This window comes from Hypanus sabinus, chromosome 22 (assembly GCF_030144855.1).
Source record: "Hypanus sabinus isolate sHypSab1 chromosome 22, sHypSab1.hap1, whole genome shotgun sequence".
NCBI lineage: Eukaryota > Metazoa > Chordata > Chondrichthyes > Myliobatiformes > Dasyatidae > Hypanus > Hypanus sabinus.
This window is the reverse complement of record NC_082727.1, coordinates 33625649-33649440: the sequence shown is the minus strand read 5'-3', so window position 1 is coordinate 33649440 and position 23792 is coordinate 33625649. Positions and strand designations below refer to the sequence as shown.

At 43.1% G+C, this 23792-nt stretch overlaps 1 protein-coding gene across 2 annotated transcripts in view; it reads left to right on the top strand.

Moving 5' to 3' along the window:
* prkg1b (protein kinase cGMP-dependent 1b) overlaps positions 1-23792 on the top strand; it is a 730867-nt gene that overhangs the window by 578220 nt on the left and 128855 nt on the right. For both annotated transcript variants that reach the window (XM_059947430.1, XM_059947429.1), the window contains exon 9: positions 15484-15558. In XM_059947430.1, coding sequence (XP_059803413.1) covers positions 15484-15558 — 75 coding nt within the window. The remainder of the gene's footprint in view (positions 1-15483; positions 15559-23792) is intronic.

The following is a 23792-nucleotide window of genomic DNA, read 5'->3' as shown; positions in this document are numbered from 1 at the left end:
CCTTGGAGAGGAAAGGCAGGGAAATGGATTAATATAGACAGGCAGCATGGTCAATGTGGATGAGGAGGATGGAAAGGGTCCATTTGTGAGTGGTACAGTTCTATGTTTCTGTTTATTGCAGAAAGAAAGTTTGAAAGATTTGGTATGGCAAAAATGAGATAGGCAGGGCAGAGAAGAGAGGCAGGATATTGTTAATTTTATCCCATAAGCTTTTGGTCCATTTGGATAAGTAGGTGTTGAGAGTTACCTTCTATATTCACTTGCTGCCTGTGAAATATAAAGTTAATCTCTTTTGAAATAGGCTTCAGCTTTCCAAGTGTCTTACTGTGTTTAAAAATCCAGAGAAACAAACTTGTGAACTTCCTAAAGATTTCTCTACAAAACTCTGAAAAATATGGTGTCATGCAGCGAAAGATCAGGCTAAGCCCAAAGAAATCAATTAGCCCATTTCTGAGTATAAGAATGCCCATCAGGATTTTTTTCAGACGGATTTTCATTTGTCAAAGCAAATTTTCTCCAGCATAAGATCTCCCCACTGACAGCTGCTGTTGTAAAATACATAAAATGCTGGAGGAGTTCAGTAGGTCAGGCAGCATCCATGGAGAGGAACAAAGAGTCAATATTTTGGGCCAAGACCCTTCATCAGGATGTTATACAATGCCCAGATTTGGGCCCCAGTTTGGCTTTCAGTCTTTGATCTGGTAAATACTAGCTTTTATTTAAGCACTAAATAACCAACCAGTGCAGCACAACTCATGCTTCCCTGTCCTCTGAGCTGGTTAAATAGGTACATTCTTGTTCTTATTGGGTCCTGTGACCTCCAGCAACAGTAAGTACAGAACAATTTGAAACAACATGTATTTATCCTCTCCACCACCTTCTGCACTCACTGGTCTGTAACAGTCTGCTCTGCACCCTGCTGATTTCAAGATTGTTTAAGATTCAAGATTGTTTTCTTGCATTTCCAGTACATAAGTGTAAGGAGATGAAATAATTGGTACTCCCAATCTAATGCAGCACAAAAAGAAAACAAAATAAGGTTAAGAACACAGAAAAACAGGAAGAATTAAAATACTTAAGATAGCTTACTGTATATATGTGGTAAACTATGTATACCTGTCTGGACACGCCCTTCTGCTGACTGCTCCTGTGGCTCCTCCCACAGACCCCTGGATAAAGGGAATTGGGGCACTGCTCCTCCCTCAGTCTCCGAGATGTCGTGCTCCCTTTTTGCTGTTAATAAAAGCCTATTGTTCACTTCCTGTCTCCGAGAATTATTGATGGTGCATCAATTTTATTAACAGCAATTTTAAAACACAGAGAGCCTTTTACGACCCAACAGGTTGGATCTCGACCCACAATCCCAGGAAGCCGGCAACGCTTTTGAACTCTGGCTAGCCTGCTTCAAATCGTACCTGGAGGAGATTCATGTGACCGACCCTGCCACGATGCACAGGGTTCTCCTCTCCAGAGTCAGTCCAGGGGTCTACTCCATGATCAAGGACCAACCAGACTACCGGGGTGCAATGGATGCCCTCAAAAGGCAATACCGGCGGCCAGTGAACACCGTCTATGCAAGAAATCACTTAGCGACACGGCGGCAGTGGGCCAGAGAGTCGAGTGCTGAGTTTGTCCAGGCCCTACAGACACTCATGTGGGCCTGCGACTGCCGGGGACTGACAGCGGAACAGCATGCAGAGCTGCTAATAAGAAACGCCTTTGTTACGGGGATCAGGTCAGTGTATGTGCACCAGCGGCTGCTGGAACGCGCTGATCTTACCTTACTTACGGCGATCAAGCTGGCCGACACGCTGGAGGCCGCTCTGCACAACGCTGACGCTATCCAGGTGCGCGATCTCCCGCCGGCGAGTCAACCACAGCTGCTGCCAGTTGCAAGTCCACGCAGTGTTACTTCTGCGGACTCAGAAAGCACCCCCGAAAATGCTGCCCGGCCGGAGAAGCTACCTGCTCTAGCTGCGGCAAGGGCTACTTTGCCAAGGCCTGTAAGTCCAAACTGTGAGTGGGGTCGAGCAGCGCCAAGCCAGTGAGGCATGGGGGTCGCCATCTTGCCTGCCTGCCGCGTGCGAGGCAAGGAGGGGGCGGCCATCTTTGTCGACACCACCTCGCCCCGCCTCTGACCCACGGGTGCTTACCAGACACCAAGACGGCGATTCAACTCTGGCTTCCGTGACCCTCGACCAAAGCGCTCCACACCAGCTCACAAGGTCAATGATGGACATCCTGGTGGAGGGGCACAGGATAAGCTGCCTGTTTGCCTGACATACTGTAACGGCCTGGAAGGCTCAATGAGCCCCCTGATGCCCTATCCCAGGGAGCGTGTGCCAGCGCATAGCTCGACCAGCTATACGCCCTCCATGCACATCTTCGCCACCCGAGGGTCACCTGGCTTTACCATTTTGTGAAAGCCCGGAACCTGCCCGACTCCCTTGAGGAAATCAAGACGATGACCAGGGACTGTCAAGTCTGAGTGCAAACTACCATCCTGAAAAGGCACAACTTATCAAGGCCACCTGCCCCTTTGAGCAACTGAGTGTCGACTTTAAGGGCCCCCTTCCCTCCACCCATCGCAATGTGTAACGTAACATAATCAACAAGTACTTGCAGTTCCCCTTTGCCATCCCCTGCCCCGATACCACTGCCACATCCGTCATAAAAGCCCTGTGCCAGCTCTTCACTCTGTTCGGATATCCCTGCTATATCCACAGTGATAGAGGGTCCTCCTTTATGAGTGACGAGCTGCACCAATACCTGCTGGCTAGGGGCAGTGCTACTAGTAGGACCACGAGCTATAATGCCTGGGGAATGGACAGGTGTAGAGGGAGAATGCCACGGTGTGGAAGGGCACAATCTTAGCCCTTAGGTCAAAGGGATTGCTGGTCTCTCGCTGGCAGGAGGTCCTTCCCGAGGCACTCCACTCCATCCGCTCCCTGTTATGCACGTCCACCAATGCCACCCCTCATGAGGGACTCTTTTCTTTTCCCAGGAAGTCTGCCACTGGGACCACCCTACAGGCTTGGCTGACGTCCCCAGGGCCAGTGCTGCTCCGGAAACATGCGAGGAGCAATAAATACTCCCCGATGGTCGAGAGGGTTCACCTACTACATGCGAACCCCCAGTATGCCTACGTGGTCTTGACTGATGGATGGGAGGACACGGTCTCCGTCCGCAACCTGGCACCCGCAGGAGCACCAGACCCCTATCCTGAACACTCCACGGTGACTATGAACCCCATACCCACCGATGTATATACCCACAAGACACCGCGCACACCAAGCACTGCACAGACTCCTCACAACACTCCCATACCAGGCGCGATGCACACACAGGAGGGATTACTGACGCCTAATGGGCTGGCACCTCAAGTCAGGCCGGAACCAGCACAACCACCGGCACCGGTGTAATCACCACCAGTGCTATGTAGATCGCAGCAACAGATTCGACCGCCTGATAGACTTAACCTGTAAATATAACTTCGCCCCATGGGGACTCTCTTTTAAAACAAAGGGGGGGGGGTGAATGTGGTGAACTACCTATACCTGTCTGGTCATGCCCCTCTGCTGACTGTTCCTGTGGCTCTTCCCACAGACCCCGGTATAAAGTGAATTGGGGCACTGCTCCTCCCTCAGTCTCCGAGATGTCCTGCTCCCTTTTTGCTGCTAATAAAAGCCTATAGTTCACCTCCTGTCTCCGAGAGTTATTGATGATGCATCAATATACATAGATGGGCTGTATATCCATAAAGTGACCCCAGGCACAGGAGTGTCTGTATATAAGGTGACTGATAGGAAATGATAAAGTAGTGCTGGTCATTGGGGGTATGGAAGGATGCGCTAACGGGTGGCAGTGTTGATCAGCCTTACTGCTTGGGGAAAGGAACTGTTTTTGAGTCTGGTGGTCCTGGCGTGGGTGCTACGTAGCATCCCCCTTGATGAGAGTTGGACAAACAATCCATGAGCAGGGTAGGTGGGATCCTTCGTGACGTTACTGGCCATTATCTGGCAGCTTTCTATATATATGTCATTGATAGTATGTAGGCTGATCCTGGTGATGGGTTGGGCAGTTTTGACCGCTCACTGTAGAGCCTTCCTATGCACCACAGTGTGGTTTCTGTACCAAGCAGTGATGTCGCATGTAAGAATGCTGTCTATGACACATCTGTTGAATGTTGTGAGTATAACTTGCATAGTCCAGCTCGCTTCAGCTTCCTCAGAAAGTAGAGATTTGGTGAGCTTTCTTGTGTAGAACGTGTTCTGGGACTAGGAGAGTTTGTGTGGGATGTGCACTCCCAGGAGTTTGAAACAGCTTTCAATTTCCACTGCTGTGCCACTGATGTAAAGAGGGGCATGAGTGTTGTGAGGTCAATAACAATCTCCTTTGTCTTGTTGGCAGTGAGGTGGAGGTTTTTGCCTGACACCAGGCCTTGAGCTCTTTCACCTCCTTTCGGTGTGCTGTCTCGTTGTTGGTGATGAGCCTCTTGGGAGTTCGGCTGTGCAGTCAGTCATGTGTGAGCAGTTTGTGGCCAGTTGTTTGCTAATACTGCTCTAGAATCTGTTATTTGCTCTCAGTTTTCTCTCCTTTATGACTCTTCAGGCCAGCCATTGTCCATCACTTGAATCTTGAGCAAGTTGAGGAGTTCAGTGGAATGGGGATTAATCAGAGAATAGTGGACATAACCTTCCATGAAGCATTATTTTACAAGTCCAGCTGACCAGCTATACTGATGGCAGTGTCTGTTTCCATTGGGTTCTAACTTACAGCCTGGACATTAATCGGTTGGATTTATGTATTTACCCTTTCTCCTATGGTCCTCTCTCTTCTCCTTTCAAATTCCTTCTTCAGCACTTTACTTTTTCCACCTTTCACTTCCCAACTTCTCACCTCATTTCCCCTCCCCATCCACATATCTCCCCCCTCATCTGGCTTCACCTACCACCTCCAACTTCCCCTCTCCCCACCTTCTTGTTCTGATTCCTTCCACCTTCCTTCCCAATCCAGCCCGAAACATCAGCTATTTATTCCTTTCATGAAGCTCACTGACCTGCTAAGTTCCTCCAGCATTTTGTATGTTGTTGTGTATTTACTTCACTACTTGTTACAATGTGGCCTGTCCTGATCCAGGCCAAGCTCTCCTGTGGAATTTAACAACAACCATTTTGGTGGACAGCTCAATCAATCCTTGTTCTCACCTCATGTATTCAGCAGGCAATGTCTTCCAGCAGCAGTTTTTGGACAAGAAATACTGCTGGATTTTCCAAGCCTAGCCTGGAAATGTTGATGCCAGCATATTTCAAAGTAGATTAAGATTTGTTATTAAAGTATGTATATGTCACCGTATACTACCTTGAGATCAATTTTCTTGCAGGCATTTACTGGAAGATAAGGAAATAAAGTAGAATTTATGAAAAACAAAGACTAACAAACAACCAACATGCAAAAGTCAAATTGTGTGAATAAAAAAAATAATACTGAGAACATGAGTTGTTGAGTTTATAGGTTGTGGAAGCAGATCAAAGTTAAGTTATCCACTTCGGCACAGGAGTCTGATGGTTGAAGGGTAATAAGTCCTGAACCTGATGATGTGGGATCTGAGGCTCCTGTATCTCCTACCTGATAGTAATAACAAGAGGAGAGCATGAACGGGATGGCAAGAGTCCTTGATGATGCAAGTGGCATCCCAAGCCTGTTTATGATGATTCCTTGGGATCTGTATCTCAGCAGAGTTCATGCACACACTCCCCACTGTTCAGTCAGTTTCAGTATCCAGGATATTTTGCCCCCAGAACTCTACGGTATAGTTTAATCCAGATAGCTGCAGGTCGGTGTGAAATTCAGGCGTAACTGTCAAGTTATGAGGCCACCCTCAAGGTGGGGGAGCAACACTTTATATTCCATCTGGGTAGCCGCCAACCTGATGGCATTGAATATTGATTTAGTAAAAAATTATCCCTCCCTCACCCCTCCTCTTCTATTCACCATTCTGACCTCTTACCTCGTCTCACTTGCCTATCAACACTCCCTGTTGCCCTTCCTCTTTCCCTTTCTCCTATTGTCCAGTCTCCTCTCCTATCAGATCCTTCCTGTCTAGCCTTTTATCTTTCCTACCCACCTGGCTTCACCCATCACCTTACAGCCATCCTCCTTCCTCTTATGCCACCTTTTTATTCTGGCATCTTCACCCCTCCTTTCCAGTCCTGAAGAAGGGTCTTGGCCTGAAACATCAACTGTGTGTTCATTTCCATGGGTGCTGCCCAACCTGCTGAGTTCCTCCAGCATTTTGTGTGTGTTGCGTGGAAATATCACTGGCTGCGGGCTCCTTTCCAAGTTGCGCATCATTCCGACTTTGGCTAGATCCTGGGATTGCCAACCCTAGACATTGTGGAGGTACCTTCACCACAATCAGCAACAATACAAGAAGGAGGCTGAACCTCAATCATGAAGGCAGTTATGAGAAGTAGATGCTGTCCTTGCCAGCAATCTCTCCATTCTGTAAACCCTAAATGTGTACTTAGTTTGTGTGTTTGTTTTTCCCGGTGCATACATAGTGAATATAGACATAGAAACATAGAAAACCTACAGCACATTACAGGCCCTTCAGCCCACAAAGTTATGCCAAACATGTCTTTACCTTAGAAATTATCTAAGGTTACCCATAGCCCTCTATTTTTTAAGCTCCACGTACCTATCCAGGAGTCTCTTAAAAGACCCTATCATATCTGCCTCCACCACCATTGCACACAGCCCATTCCACGCACTCACCACTCTCTGTGTAAAAAACTTACCCCTGACTTCTCCTCTGTCCATGCTTCCAAGCACTTTAAAACTGTGCCCTCCCATGCTAACCATTTCAGCCCTGGGAAAACGCCTCTGACTATCCACATGATCAATGCCTCTAATCATCTTATATATTTCTATCAGGTCACCTCTCATTCTCCGTCGTTCCAAGGAGAAAAGGCTGAGTTCACTCAACCTATTCACATAAGGCATAGGTGTCAAACTCAAGGCCTGCGGGCCATATCCGGCCTGGCGTACAATTATATTCGGCCCGCGAGATCATTTTAGATAGATCTATTATTTTAATTATTAATGGCCCGGCGATATGAAGCCTATGATTGTAAGTTAATACCAATCATAAAAATAATGCTTGCTCAGCAGTCTTCTTCATAAGAAATGGAATTTGTGAAGTGAAACACTTTGTAGTTATAGCAGAGACTGAGACACATGAGAGCAGGCTGAAAAAACGGAGGCAATGAAAGCTGCGTTCGCACGCGCCCGACTGATCCGGCCCGCATGAAGCTGCATTTTGCCCAATCCGGCCCGTGACCTAAAATGAGTTTGACACCCCTGTCATAAGGCATGCCCCCCAATCCAGGTAACATCCTTGTAAATCTCTGCACCCTTTCTATGGTTTCCACATTTTTCCTGTAGTGAGGCAACCAGAAATGAACACAGTACTCCAAGTGGGGTCTAACCAGGGTCCTATATAGCTGCAACATTACCTCTCGGCTCCTAAGCTCAATCCCATGGTTGATGAAGGCCAATGCACCATATGCCTTCTTAACCACAGAGTCAACCTGCGCAGCAGCTTTGAGTGTCCTATGGACTCAGACCCCAAGATCCCTCTGATCCTCCATTCTGCCGAGTCTTGCCATTAATACTATATTCTGCCATCATATTTGACCTAGTAAAATGAACCACCTCACACTTATGTGGGTTGAACTCCATCTGCCACTTCTTAGCCAGTTTTGCATCCTATCAACGTCATGCTGTAACCTCTGACTGCCATCCACAATATCCACAACAACCCAACCTTTGTGTCATCAGCAAATGTAGTAACCCATCCCTCTACTTCCTCATCTATGTCATTTATAAAGATCTCCAAGAGTATAGGTCCCAGAACAGATCCCTGAGGCACACCACTGGTCACCGACCTCCATGCAGAATATGACCCATCGACAACCACTGTTTGCCTTCTGTGGACAAGCCAATTCTGGATCCACAAAGCAATGTCCCCTTGAATCCCAAGCCTCCTTACTTTCTCAAAAAGTCTTGCATGGGGGAACTTATTGAGTGCCTTGCTGAAATCCATATACACTACATCTACTGCTCTACCTTCATCAATGTGTTTCGTCACATCCTCATAAAATTCACTCAGGCTCATGAGGCACGACTTGCCTTTGACACATCCATACTATCTAGTCCTAATGATACGATGCCTCTCCAAATGTTCATAAATCCTGCCTCTAGGGATATTTTCCATCAACTTAACAACCATTGAAGTAAGACTCTCTGATCTGTAATTTCCTGGGCAATCTCTATTCCCTTTCTTGAATAAGGGAACAACATCTGCAAACCTCCAGTCCTCCGGAACCTCTCCTATCCCCGTTGATGATGCAAAGATTATTGCCAGAGGCTCAGCAATCTCCTCCCTCACCTCCCACAGTAGTCTGGTGTACATCTCATCCAGTCCTGGTGACCTATTCAACTTGATGCTTTCCAAAACCTCCAGCACATCATCTTTCTTAATATATATATGCTCAAACTTTTTAGTCCACTGTAAGTCATCCCTACAATTGCCAAGATCCTTTTCCATAGTAAATACTGAAGCAAAGTCTCTACTTCTGTAAAGGCTGAGGAAAGTCCATCTCCCACCCCCCCATCCTCATCATATTCTACAGGGGTTGTATTGAGAGCATCCTGAGCAGCTGCATCACTGCCTTGTTCAGAAATTGCACCATCTCAGATCGCAAAGCCCTGCAGCGGATAATGAGGTTAGCTGAGAAGATCATCGGGGTCTCTCTTCCTGCCATCACGGACATTTACACTACACGCTGCATCCACAAAGGAAACAGCATTATGAAGGACCCCATGCACCCCTCATACAATCTCTTCTCCTTCCTGCCATCTGGGAAAAGGCTCTGAAGTATTTGGGCTCTCACGCCGGACTATGTAATAGATTCTTCCCCCAAGCTATCAGACTCGTCAATACCCGAAGCCTGGCTTGACACCTTGCCCTATTCTCCTGTTTATTATTTATTGTAATGCCTGCACTGTTTTTGTGCACTTTATGTAGTCCTGTGTAGGTCTGTGGTCTAGTGTAGCTTTCTCTGTGTTGTTTTTTTTTGTGTAGTTCAGTCTAGGTTTTGTACTGTGTCATGTAACACCATGGTCCTGAAAAATGTCTCATTTTTACGATGTACTGTACCAGCAGTTATGGTTGAAATGACAATAAAAGTGACTTGACTTGACTTGAAGTACTCAGTAAGTACCTCTGCTATATCCTCCAGTTCCATATACATTTTCCACTGTCACACTTGATTGGTCCTATTCTCTCAGGTCTTATTCTCTTGCTCTTTACATACTTGTAGAATGCCTTGGGGTTTTCCTTAATCCCGTCCACCAATGCCTTCTCATGGTACCTTCTGGCTCTCCTAATTTCACTCTTAAATTCCTTCCTGCTGGCCTTATAATCTTATAAATCTCTATCATTACCTAGTTTTTTTTTAACCTTCCAGAAGTTTTTCTTTTCTTCTTCACTAGATTTACATCAGTCTTTGTACACCACAGTTCCTGTACCCTACCATCCTTTCCCTGTCTCATTGGAATGTACCTATGCAGAACTCCATGCAAATATCCCCTGAACATTTGTCACATTTCTTCCATACATTTCCCTGAGAACATCTGTTCCCAATTTATGCTTCCAAGTTCCTGCCTGATAGCCTCATGTTTCCTCTTACTCCAATTAAATGCTTTCCTAACTTGTCTGTTCCTATCCCTCTCCAGTGCTATGGTAAAGGAGATATAATTGTGATCACTATCTCCAAAATGCTCTCCCACTGAGAGATCTGACACCTGACCAGATTCATTTCCCGATACTAGATCAAGTACAGCCTCTACTCTTGTAGGCTTATCTACATATTGTGTCAAGAAACCTTCCTGAATACACCTAACAAACTCCACGCCATCTAAACCCTCACTCTAGGGAGATGCCAATCAATATTTAGGAAATTAAAATCTTCCACCACAACAACCCTGTTATTATTATACCTTTCCAGAAAACATCCCTATCTGCTCCTCGATGTCCCTGTTACTATTGGGAGGTCTATAAAAAACACCCAGCAGAGTTATTGATCCCTTCCTGTTCTTAACTTCCACCCACAGAGATTTAATAGACAATCCCTCCATGACCCTCCTTTTCTGCAGCATGACACTATCTCTGATCCACAGCGCCACACCCCACCTCTTTTGCCTCCCTCCCTGTCCTTTCTGAAACATCTAAAGCCTGGCAGTTGAAGTAGCCATTCTTGCCACTGAGCCATCCAAGTCTCTGTACTAATCCATGCTTTAATCTCATCCACTTTGTTCATAATACTCCCTGCATTAAAATAGACGCATCTCAAACCATCGGTCTGAACGCGCCTCTTCTCTATCACCTGCCTAATCTCCGTCTCGCACTGTCTCCACGCTTCTCGATTTGTGAGCCAACTTCCTCTTCCTCCATTTCTTCAGTTCTGTCCTCACTACCCAGCAATTCTAGTTTAAACTTTCCCCGATAGCCTTAGCAAACCTCCCCACCAGGATATTGGTCCCCCTGGAATTCAAGTGCAACCCATCCTTTTTGTACAGGTTTCATCTGCCCCAAAAGAGGTCCTAATGATCCAGAAATCTGAATCCCTGCTCCTTGCTCCAATCCCTCAGCCACGCATTTATCCTCCACCTCATTCTATTCCTATACTCACTGTCACGTGGCACAGGCAGTAATCCCGAGATGACTACCTTTGAGGTCCTGCTTCTCAACTTCCTTCCTAACTCCCTGTAGTCTGTTTTCAGGACTTACTCCCTTTTCCTACCTATGTCATTGGTGCCAGTATATGCCACGACCTCTGGCTGTTCTCCTTCCTACTTCAGGGTATCATGGATGCGATCAGAAACATCCTGGACCCTGGCACCTGGGAGGCAAACCACCATCTGTGTTTCTTTACTGCGTCCACAGAATCGCCTGTTTGACCACCTAACTATAGAGTCTCCTATCACTGCTGCCATCCTCTTCCTTTCTCTACCCTTCTGAGCCACTGTTGCTTCCCCCAGGTAGACTGTCCCCCCCCCCCCACAACAGTACTCAGATAGGAGTACTTATTGTTAAGGGGGACAACCACAGGGGTATTCTCTAGAATTTGACTCTTGCCCTTCCCTCTTCTGACTGTCACCCATTTACCTCTCTCCCAAGGCCCTGGTGTGACTACCTGCCTAAAACTCCGCTCTTTCACCTCGTCACTCTCCCTGACCAGATGAAGGTCATCGAGCTGCGTCTCCAGTTCCCTAATGTGGTCCCTAAGGAGCTGCAGCTCCACACATGTAGTGCAGGTGTGGCCTTCCGAGAGGCTGGGAGTCCCCAGGACTCCCCACATCTGACACTGAGCACAAAACACCAGCCTCACACACATGCTTCCTGTCTGTATTCGACACAGGCCAACTACCTCGCCTCGACGCGTTGTTACCGAAGCCCCATTGAGCCAAAGCCCTCCCTCTACTCAGGCACATGCTCCTTAAAGCTGTCTCCTTTTAAACTCTGTGTCTAACTGGCTGATGTCCACGCGCTTGCACAGTCGTGGCTCGATTAAACCGCTGATGAAATAAATATGTTTTCTGATTGAGATGCTAAAGATCTTACGGGGATATTGAGTATATGATATACTGACAAAGGGTCCTGATGAAGGATCTGTGCCTGAAACGACAATTGTATTCCTCTCCATAGTTGCTGCCTGACCTGCTGATTTCCTCCAGCATTTTGTGTATGTTACTCTTGATATATACAGTGTGTGTCTGCATTTGTGTCATGTGGCAGTAGTGATGCAAGATATGTTCAGAGTATTTATATGTCATTATGTGTATATCCTTTATGTATATATGCAGTGTGAGTGAATCTGCTCCAGTACGTTTGTGTATATGGTGTAAATGCCTTTGCAAATGGATTGCATATAAATGTTTTTATAGATATATATAAATGATGTGCCCTTTCGTGCCTGTCTATGCTATGGATGTGTTACGTTCATGTATAAGTATGAGGCATGGGTGTGAGTCTATAGACACATCCATTAGAGGGTGCACTCAAATAACTTGACAAAATACAGTATACTATAATCACCTAAATTTTTGCAACCAATGGAATAATTAAATTGTTAAAAATATCACTGATGAAATCTAGGTTAATGAGTATTAATGAATTAATTTTATAATACCCACTTTAGTAGATGATGTGAAGGAGATCGTTTAGTGGCATCTCGAATTAAACATTCTTCCTAAAACATTTGATCGTGCTGTTGTCAGCCATATTTACCAAGTGTTTATGCTGCCTCTTAAAGGTCAAATAGCTTTAAACCAGATAATAACACTTCTACTTGGTGAAGCTGCTCTGTAGGTTTTCAAAGTTCACATATCGAATTTAACAGACATTACTGAAGGGGAAGTGGAAGTTAAAGATGTGTAGCCATTCTCAATAGGAGTACCTTGTGCCTTTTTTAATTGCAGCACTTTTTGTTTGAAGAGCTGCCACGCTGAAATCCAATCAGTGGCATAGCTTGAGAGGACCTGAGCTGTGTAAGAAAATGGGCTGCACAAGCTCAGAGATTCTGGGTATCACTTTAACCTGGCTCAGCAGCCAGGGAACCCCTTGGGATTGTGTGAGACACTAGTTTTCCATCAGACCCTATCATGCACTTGAGTGGCTTCACTAACATGACTGTTGTGTAACGGTGCTTATAATTATTGATTTCCTAATAAATAGGTTAGGCTGAAACTGACCCCGACAACCCAGAGTGAAGGCCATTCAGCCCGAACCTGTCTGTGCTGAATCATTGTCACCAAGTACCAGGATCAGAAACAGGGTTATTATCACTGACATATGTGGTGAAATTTGTGGAATCATGACTGATTAAGTTAGTCACCATTAATTAAATGAGGGAAAAGAGTTAAAGAAATCAATTATGTGCCTGCTGTTAAGAATTCCTTGAATTCTATTTATTTAGAGATACAGCACAGTAGTAGGCCCTTCAGGCCAACAGCCTGCATTGCCCAATTATACCCATGTGAATAATTAACCTAATCAGCTGAGCAACACACACAAAATGCTGGAGGAACTCAGCAGGCCAGGCAGCATCGATGGAAAAGAGTACAGTCGACGTTTCAGACCAAGACCCTTCAGCAGGAACCTGTGTGCCTTTGCAATGTGGGAGGAAATTGGACCACCCAGACTTTTTCCTCCCCGTGAAGGAATTCTGTCAGGTTTGCTCTTTAAATACATTATTGTCACAAGGCTTTGATACAAAAATGTAATCATAGGACAACAGGGTTAGTTTTAGTAAGTACTGGATTTAGATTTACCATTAAGCAGTATAAGTTAGATATCACTGTAAAGAAAGAAAGATGTATATCAGAAGGAAAGGTTGCTGTAGGACATTTTGCTACTGTTATTAGTGCTGAGGTATGCACTTGACCTGCTTCCACCAGTGCACTGTGTATACCAACATCACTCTGATCAGATTGTACATATCATCAAGACCTGGTAAAAGAGTACAGAGTGAGCCCGGGCAGAGACTTTTTACACTCTAATTTGGAGATCTTGACATGTCTGACTTCAGTTTACACAGTGCTTATGTTGCAAACTGAGACATCAGTAAATAGAGTTGATTTAGCATTTGTGAGTGTCAGTGTGCACCTGACAGTGGATAGAGTTCCAACTTAATTCTAATCTTAAAACTTCACCTCTGACAGTGCTGCATCCTGTTGCTACTGCACTGTGCTTAGAGTGGATTATGAACAAAAAAAAGGTCTTTTGACTCAGTGGTTGATCATCTAATATTTCAAAATTGAATTTTTACTCATTACCCATACAGGGAACTCTGTAAAGTGCTATTATATAAAAGGTCCTTTCTCATAACGTGGTAATCCCAGCAGATTCATCCTTTGCTGATGGCTTACACACAGGATGAAATTCAGAGTAAATAGTTGCATTACTTCAAATGACATAAGGTTTCTCTTCATGGCATCCAAATTAGTTTGGTGGTTCATTGGTTCAAATTGCTGTTTGGGCATTGCCACATACTGTGTTTGGGAAGCAGGGATCATCATGCACTTGATGAAAAGGGATACTATTCTCACTTGTAGCTTTTATTTTACCTCCAGTTATTTCAAATGATCGTGCACAGCTTGTCTGTCATCTTATGAACGATAATACTGCTTAGTGACGGGCTGCCGCTCCCTATTTCTTGCTTTCTAAAGAAAACCTTACTGAGCAGGAATCATCATGGCCTTTATTACTATATTTTCTCTATATATATATATTCACCTTAGATCAGCTGAATGACTTTTGCCTGGTTCAGTTTGGAAGCCATGAAATCTGCTAGGATCTGACTGCTCTGTCAATTGACTTGCTGACAATGTACATTGAAGAGCTGTAGTTTCAGATCCAGATTTCTGACTCGAGCTCTGGCCATTGGGCCTCGACTTTTGCACTACCAATTGACCTTCGGGCTTCGCTCTGGTCTCCTGAGCAGTCTTCAGATTTTGATCTTTACTATCGACCCAGGACTCACCGATCTTTAATATCGACCCAGGACTCACCGATGACAAAGAGTGAGGATTCCGGACGAGGTCCTGAACACCAGGCCTGGAACTACAGGCTCTCTAACTCGGATCTCACCAATTTGCGTACCCCAGGGGTTGCTCGTGCCTCGTGCCTTTATACAGCATTATGCAAAAGTCAGGCACATGTAAAAAAAAATTCTGTGAAGTGAAGATGCTTTCAAAAATAATGAAATGAAAAGTTTCTAGATATCAAAAGTTTTACTAAAAAGAGCCGTTAACAGTAAAACAATACTAAATTCAATATTTGGTGTGACCATCCTTTGCCTTTAAAATTGCATTTTATTCTCTTATGTACACTGTTGTGCAGTTTTATAAGAAAGTCGGCTGCTAGGTTGTTCCAAGTCTTGGAGAACTTTCCACAATTCTTCTGCAGACTTTGGCTGTCGCGTTTGCTTCTGTCTCTCCAGGTAATCCCAGAGAGTCTGGATGATATTGATATCAGGGCTCTGTGGAGATCATACAATTCGAAATGATATAAAAAATTTAGGGTACCTAGAACTTCTGCATAGTACAATAGGTCTTAAAACTCTTTCATCATTTGCTAAGTAAAACATTACTTCTTATGAATATATGAATAAATATATAAATATATTCCATTTCAAGAAATGGATGTCCCTATCCACAAGCGTATGCAGAAACGTGTACCCAAGTATATGCATTCATGAGTGTGTGTGCACAATTGTCTTGACATTAAATGTCTGGAAAGTTCCGTATTATAATGCCGCTACTTATTTGCTGAATCTAAATTGATGTGCAATTACTTATTGAGTTTTCTTTGTTTACTTATATCTATTTGCTGAAGCTGTACTTTAATTATTACAGCTCATTCAAGCACCTAATTGGAGGTCTGGAAGATGTTTCCAACAAAGCTTATGAAGATGCTGAAGCTAAAGCTAAGTATGTCAATCATTTCTCCTTGAAGTGTTGTTTTTACCGTTATTGCTTACTGGAGTTGGTGGTTGAGTAGTAATATAACCTATTGTGTGTAATCATCTAGGAATATCCCATGGCTGTCAACAACTGTGAAAGATTTGCAAAAGCATTGATTACAATTATAAGTAAAGTCTGAATTGCACAAGTGATGTCAAAATTTAACATATTACCTGCAGTTTTTTTGTATTAACAGAGGAGTTTACGGTTTTGTGCTTCATGGTATTGCACAGATGAAAGCAGTTGATCTGTGTGTAGATCATTCATAGACACCTACGCATTCTGGTGTGATGAAGGAATTAGCCATTTGGTTCCTTTTACCTAAACCATTCCACTCTGCATTCTTCATTTTCAGGTATACATCTGGTGCTTTCTAACACAAGCATTTAAACACCCCTCCACTGCCCTTTTTAGGCAAAATTTCTTGTTGGATTTTCATATTTGTGTGCACTTCCCTGGTTTTTGTAACAGAATTAGGAGAATGAATGGCTGAGAGATGGTGGAGCTGAATGTGAGCAACAATTCTTCTCTGATTTACACATGAGCAAGTTTGCTTTATCTAGGTTGGCTTAATGTGTTCCACATCTGTCAGCTTCACTGACTTCTGTTACAAATTGTATTTGTAGTTCCATGAATGTTTCAAGATTCTTAAGTCTACCATGATGAATTTACCCAGGAATACCCTACATTGATGACACATTATTTCGAAACTAATAATGATCAGATCAATTGATACTACTTTCTGTGTAGCAAGCATCAGATTGGATCACAGGATATTGTAACAGGTAATAAAAGAATAGGTAAAAGGCTTTGGACACAGTGCACAATGACACAATGATACATGGAAAGCCCTAAAATGAAAACACAAAATCAGTTGTGCCAAGAAAGACAATTGTAAAATTAGCCCATTTAGGAGTGAAAGTAGGAAACATTTTATTATCTAAAGAATAATGAATATCTTGACCTCTGTCTTCCTAAAGGTTGAGGATACTGGCGTCCATTGGTTCTTCCAATAAAACGTTAGTAAGTGTAACAAGAAATAATAAAAGGCAGATATATGAAATTGTAATGATCTGTTTAAATCATAGAACAGGATCAAGAAACTGGATAGCCACTCCATTACCATGAGTTATTATTAGAATATCTTACATTCTAAAGATGAGATGTTCCTTTGTTACATTGACCGACCCTGGTTTTATATACCAATAGTGAAGCCAGGTGATTTTGCACACATGAACCTCTTGTGGTTTTTCCCTGCAGTACCTACTGAATTGCTGGTGATGGCACTATTCTGCAACATGGCATTGCTCTCAGTAACAGTACCAGCATTGGAGTGCAACTACAAAAAACAGAATACTTGAATGGAATGAAATACCCAAAGCCCTTTTGCAGACCAGTGTCAAAGGAGGGCCACGTAAACAGCTAATAAGACGTTGACAAGCGGGTAGGTTTCAAGGATACTTTGATAGAAGGGAAAGGGCAATGCAAGGAGGCTTTTGAGCTTAGGGCCGAGACATCTTAAGATACAACTTCTAATGCTGAGGCAAACCAATTCCAGAGGTCAGAATACAGAGATTCTGATGGATTGTAGAATTGGAGGACATTAGCAGGATAAAGGAATAAGGCCACATAAAAATTAGAAAAAGAAAATATGGAATTCTTAATTCATTCTTAAGACATTGTTGGATGGAGAGGAGGATTGGGCACAGTTGGATAGGTGATAGATGAAGCTCTATTCTAAGATCTCCCGTGGGAGGAGGTTACTAGGAAGATCTAGAAAAAAACTGCAGAGATGTGCTTAGAGCTTCCTTGACAAAGTGCAGCATCCTGACTGACACCTGATAATGTCTGACCTACAACTGTTCAAAGTGGAGAAGAAACATACAGGACAGTACTGAAAAAGGAAGCACTCAAAAGCCTCTTTCATTTAGCAACGGAAGGTGTAAATCTCTTTGAAAATTAACTACCCAGACACCATATTAGGAAACTCATGTCCCAACTGAGGAGGAGTCTGCAGTTATCCAACATACTTCATTAGATAAAGATTAAGAATTTTTTAAAGTTAGCTTTAGCTTTATTTGTCAATCTTCGAAACATTGGATAACCATTGGATAAATGACCAGCACAGGCCAATCATACCATTCTGGCACCAATATACCATGTCCAGAACTCAACAATATTGATTGTCTCTGGAATCTGGGAGGAAACCAGATCACCACCCAGAGAAAATCCATGTGGTCACGGGGAGAAAGTACAAACTCTTTACAGGCACTGGCGGGAATTGAACCCGGGGTCACTGGCACTGTAATATGTTGCACTAACCACCATGCTACCATGCCATCCAACCGTAGAACCTACAAAACTGGAGCGTAAGCAAAACAATCTCAATTCCAAGGGCTGCCTGACAAAATGAAGAGGAAAAATAAGATAAAAGAAGATGACACGAATTTTACTTCAGTTAAGAAACAGGCAGCAGAATTTTGGTTGAGCTCATGTTCACAGAGGATACAGGGTAGAAGACAGACCATTAAAGTAGTTTACCCAAGTCTTAAATGGGACCCATTGTTTTTAAGCAATGGCTCCCAGTTCTAGATTCTCCCACAATAAATCTCTCAATGTTCTTCCCACACCCACCCTGTCAAGTCCCCTTAGGAACTTTTATGTTTCATTGAAGTCTCCTCCTACATTTCTAAATTCCAGTGGATTCAGGCCAAGGGTGTTAAGATTTTCCTCCAAAGCGATCCTCCCATTCAAGTTAAATGTCAAGTAAGTATTCAATGAAACCCTTCCAATGCATTAACAACCTTCCTTAAATATGGAGACCAGTTTTATACAGTGGTACTCACTAGTGCTATATATTTAATTAAAGCACAACACCCTTACTTTGCATTTTATTCCTTTTGCAGTAAACGGGACTGTTTTGTTACTTTTTTAAATTACTTGTTGTACATAAAGTTATGGGGATGAGGCCCCCTCCACCCAGCGCCTTGTTAGCAAATGTACAGTCACTGGAGTACAGAATTGAGGACTTGAGGGCAAGATTGCTGTATCAGAGAGAAATGAGGGATTGCTGTGTTCTACGTCTGAGCGAGATGTGGCTTCCTCCGGGCATGCCAGATACAGTGATCATACCAGAAGCCTTCTCTCAATTTTGTATAGGGACTGAACTGCTCTTTCAGAAAAGGCCAAAGGTGGAGGTGTATGTTTCATGATAAACTCTTAGTGGTGCTCCATTGTGGTGATTTTGTTGGATTCCTATTCCTCCGACCTTGAAGACCTAATGATCAAATGCCATTCATTCTATTTACCAAGGGAGTTTCCCCTACAATACTGACTGCAGTTTACATACAACCAGTGGCTGATTATAATCAAGCGCTTGAGATACTGCATAATGCCATCTCCAAACAAGAAACAATCTCTCCTGACACATTTCAAATCATAGTCGGGGACTCCAACCAGACTTATCTGAAGAAAACCCTAACCAATTACCATCATATAACCTGTAGTACCAGAGGTCCCAACACACTAGACCAATGTTGTACTGAGATAAGGAATGCCTACCATTCCAGACTGCATTTCAGTAAATCGGATCACTTGAACGTCCTTCTCCTGCCTGCATACAGGCAGAGGCTAAAGAGCAAGGCTCCAGAGATCAGGACAACAGAGGTGGTCGCGGGAGGCAGAGGAGCAGCAGTGGAATTCCTTCGAGACAGTGGACTAGACTATGTTCAAAGACTCATCTTTGGATCTGAATGAATGCACAATGGTTGTCACAGATTTTATAGAAGAGTGTGTCTCCATAAAATCATTCAGAATCTTCCCCAATCAGAAGCCCTGGATGAACCATAAGATCTGCAATCTGCTGAGCTAGATCAGAGGCGTTCAAGTCTGGTGAAAATTGCAAGAGATCCAGGTACAATCTTGAGAAAGCTGTCTCACAGGTGAAGTGGCAGTTCTGGACTAAACTTGAATCAGCCAAGGTTGTTTGCCAGTTGTGGCAGAGCTTGAATATTATCACCGCTTATAAAACTAAATCTAGTGACATTGGCGACAACAGGGCTTCACTTCTGGATGAGCTCAATGCCTTCTGTGCTTGCATTGATGGTCAAAACAAGGAGGAATCATCACAAACTCCCATAGCCCCTGATTTCAGTCTCCCAGGTTGACGTGCGAGCAACCTGCAGGAGCGTGAACCCCCAAGAAGCATCCAGCCCAGGCGGGGTATCTGGCCAAGTGCTAAAGACCTCTGCTGATCAACTAGCTTGAGCATTACGGAGATCTTTAACCTCTCACTTTGACAGTCTGAGGTACCCACATGCTTCAAGCAGGCTTCTATTATACTGGTGCCTAAGACCAGCCTCAATGAGACTATTGTCCAGTAGCAATTACATCCACAGTGATGAAGTGCTATTTCAATGGCTCTTCACTCAACCCTGGAACATCTGGACAGTAAAGATGCATACTTCAGGATGTTCTTTATCAACTACAGTTCAGCCTTCAGTGAGATCATCTCCTCAAAATGAATCAATAAGCTTCAAGACCTTGGCCTCAATACCTCCTTGTGCACTTGGATCTTCATTTTCCCCATTTACAGAACACCAGTCAGTTTGGATTGGCAACAACATCTCCTCCACAATCTCCATCAGCAGAAGTGGACTTGGGGGCTGTGTGCTAAGCCCCCTCCTCTATTCGCTTTACAATTGTGACTTTGTGGCTTAGCACAGCTCCAATGCCATATTCAAGCTTGCTGATGACATCACTGTCGTAGGCTGAATCAAAGGAGGAGATGAATCAGCATACAGGAGGGAGACTGAAAATCCGGCTGAGTGGTACCATAACAACAACCTTTACTCAATGTCATTAAGACCAAAGAGATGATTATTGACTTCAGGAGAAGGAAACCAGAGCTCCATGAGCCAATTCTCATCAGGATATCAGAGGTGGAGACAGTTAGCAACTTTAAATTCCTCAGCGTTATTATTTCGGAGAACCTGTCCTGTGTCCGACACGTAAGTGCAATTATAAAAAAGGAAGCCAGTGCCTCCACTTCCTTAGGAGTTTGCAAACATTTGGCATGACATCAGAAATTCTATAGATGTGTAATGGGGAGTATATTGACTAACTATATCACAGCCTGGTATGGATACATCACTGCCCTTGAATGAAACATCATACAAAAAGTAGTGAATGTGGCCCAGTCCATTGCGGGTAAATCCCTCCTCATCTTTGAGCACACTTACACAAAACACTGTTGCAGGAAAGCAGCAGCCATCATCAGGGACCTCCACAATGCAGGACATGTTACCTTCTCGCTGTTCCCGTCAGGAAGAAGGTACAGGAGCTTCAGGACTCACACCATTCAACCATCAGACTCTTGAACCAGAGGGGATCACTTCACTCAACTTCAATTCCCCATCATTAAAATGCTACCCACTCCTATAGACTCACTTTCAAGGACTCTTCATCTCATGTTCTTGATATTTATTGCTTATTTATTTTTTATTATTAATATTTCATTCGTTTTGTATTTGCACAGTTTGTTGTCTTTTGCACTGGTTGAATGCCTAATTTGGTGTGCTCTTTCGGTGATTCTGTTATGATTACTTATCTATGAATTTACTGAGCATGCCTGCAAGAAAATGAATCTCAGGTTTGTATATAATGACATATTTGTACTTTGCTTAGAAATTTACTTTGAACTTAAATACTGGTCTTTTGTAATTCAGGGATTATGACATCTAGGTCCCTCTGCATAACAGTTTTTGTTTTATTTTTCCTTCCAAAGTGAACAGCATATTTTCGACACTCCATCTGCTAGATTTTTGTCCAGTCGCATAACCTACCTCCTATTTTGTTGCAGCCCTCTCATACTCTCTTCACAAGTTACTTTCCTATCAGTCTTTGTGACATAACCAAATTTAGCAAACATACCTCAACTTCATTCATCATCCATCATGCTCATTTCCTCAACGCTTCTTGTAATATCCTCAGAAACTTTTATTGTATGTACAAAACACACAAGCTAATGTTAACGTTTACAAATTCCGAATAAAGTATTGGAATAAATCAGTTTGAAGCATAGAAGGTTTTATTTGAGATGCTGTCTGATTGCTTGTATCTCTTCTCAAATTCAATTACTATGGCATTCATCTTTGATTGTGAATATTCGTTTTCCTTTTACCCATGTGACACACTAAGGAACTGTGTTGACCAAGTCATTTAACTAAATGGTAAAACGATGAGGCCTCAGCCCTTATCCTTGTGGCTCACTACCTTTTTCATTCTATCAGCCAGAAAAATACCCATTTATGCACCATCCTGTTTGTTGTTCACCAGGTTGTCTTCTATCCAGTTTGATATGTTAGGAGATTTCCTTTTCCACAATAAGCTATGACATCAGAAAATTTCTTCTGGAAATCTAACCATACTATACCCACTGTTTCCCTTTTACTTACATCACATTAACTCTTTAAAGTACTCCATACCTTAGTCAAACATGACTTTCCCTTTAGCAAAGGCATGTTGATTTTGCCTGATTACCTTGGAATTTTTCTGAGTGCCCTACAAATAGTTCAATAGTTACTAAAATTTTCCTGTAAAAGATGTTTACCTAACTGGCCTGTACATTACTGCTGTATGACTCTTTTCATTTAAAGGATTTACATTTGCTAATTTCCAATCTAATTGAACCATTCCCAAGTCCAGGGAATTCTGAAAATTAAAGCTGCACTGAGTATCAAATTAGTTGCTTCTATTAAGACCCTTGGATGAAGTCCATCAGTAGCCAGGGACATGTCAGCCTACAGCTCCAACAAATTGCCCTGTGCAACTTACCTTACAATCATAAGTTTCCTGAATTCCACCATTTCTTCCTGCTCTCAATTTATGGCTTTTCTGGGATTGTTTACTTTTTTAATGAAGGCTGGTGAAAAATATCTTTTCAAATCCTTGTTTTCCCAAAACACATTTTCTAAAACTCAGTTTCTTAATACTTCTTCAATGATTTAATGGTTCCATTTAATATCAGGGTGTACCCAATATACAACCTGAAATTCTCGCTCCCTGCAGACATCCTCGAAACAGAAGAAAACCCCAAAAATGAATGACAGAAACAAAACTTAAGAACCCCAAAGCCCCCTATCTTCCTCCCACGCACAAGCAGCATCAACTTCTTGTTGCAATATCCATGGAAACTCTTACTTTATGTAGAAAATCTCAAGCTTATGCTACATTTATAAATTCTGAATAAAGTATTTGAATAAATTAGTTTGAACCATGAAAGGTTTTATTTGAGATGTTGTCTGATTACATGTACCTCTTCTTAGATTCAGAAGCTAAGATCAAGTGTATTCTTATTTCCTGTAACTTTCCTTGTGATTCAATAATACTTTTTCTTCCTTAATATAGTGACATTCTGGTACCTTTCCACTGCTGATAAAGAACCACAAATACTTTGTGCAGATAGCCATTCATCACATATGCATAAAGACAGTTAAAGCCAAAATACTGCACAGGGTACACAGCATAATGCATATGGTATCCTTCAGTCACATTCAGCTCCAGATGTCACTGGCTATTGATCTTGACTCAAAAGAATTACTAGCAGAAGAGATTATGCAGAGGCTGGAAATCCAGAGTAACATCCACAAGAAGCTGGAGGAACTCAGCAGGTCTGGCAGCATCTATGGCCACTTGAGTGTAGAAAGAAGCCTTTTAACCAGTTAGATCTGCGCAGGGCAATTTACAGATACGAGTGACCCCATGTGTGTCACTTTGGGGTGTGGTAGTAAAGCGAAGCACCCAGAGAAGCCTATGATGTCATAAAACATGCAAACGCAACACAGACAGAACTGGAGTTGAGCAATCAGTCCTAGGTTCTGGAGCTGTGAAGCAACATCACTGCCTGCTGTGCTACCGTGGAATCATGTTATCAGATATTTGCACATCAACAACTGGTAGTAAGATCATCTGTACATCTATACAGTGCTTGTTAATGCAAATATATCTAGTCAGCTAATAGTGTAGCAGCAACTCAATGCACAAACGTATGCAGACATTGTCAAGAGGTTCAGTGTTTGTTCAAATCAAAAATCAGAATGGGGATGAAATGTGATTTAAGTGACTTTGATCATGGAATGATTATTGGTGCCAGATGGGGTATTTTGAGTATCTCAGACTCTGCTGATCTTCTGGGATTTTCA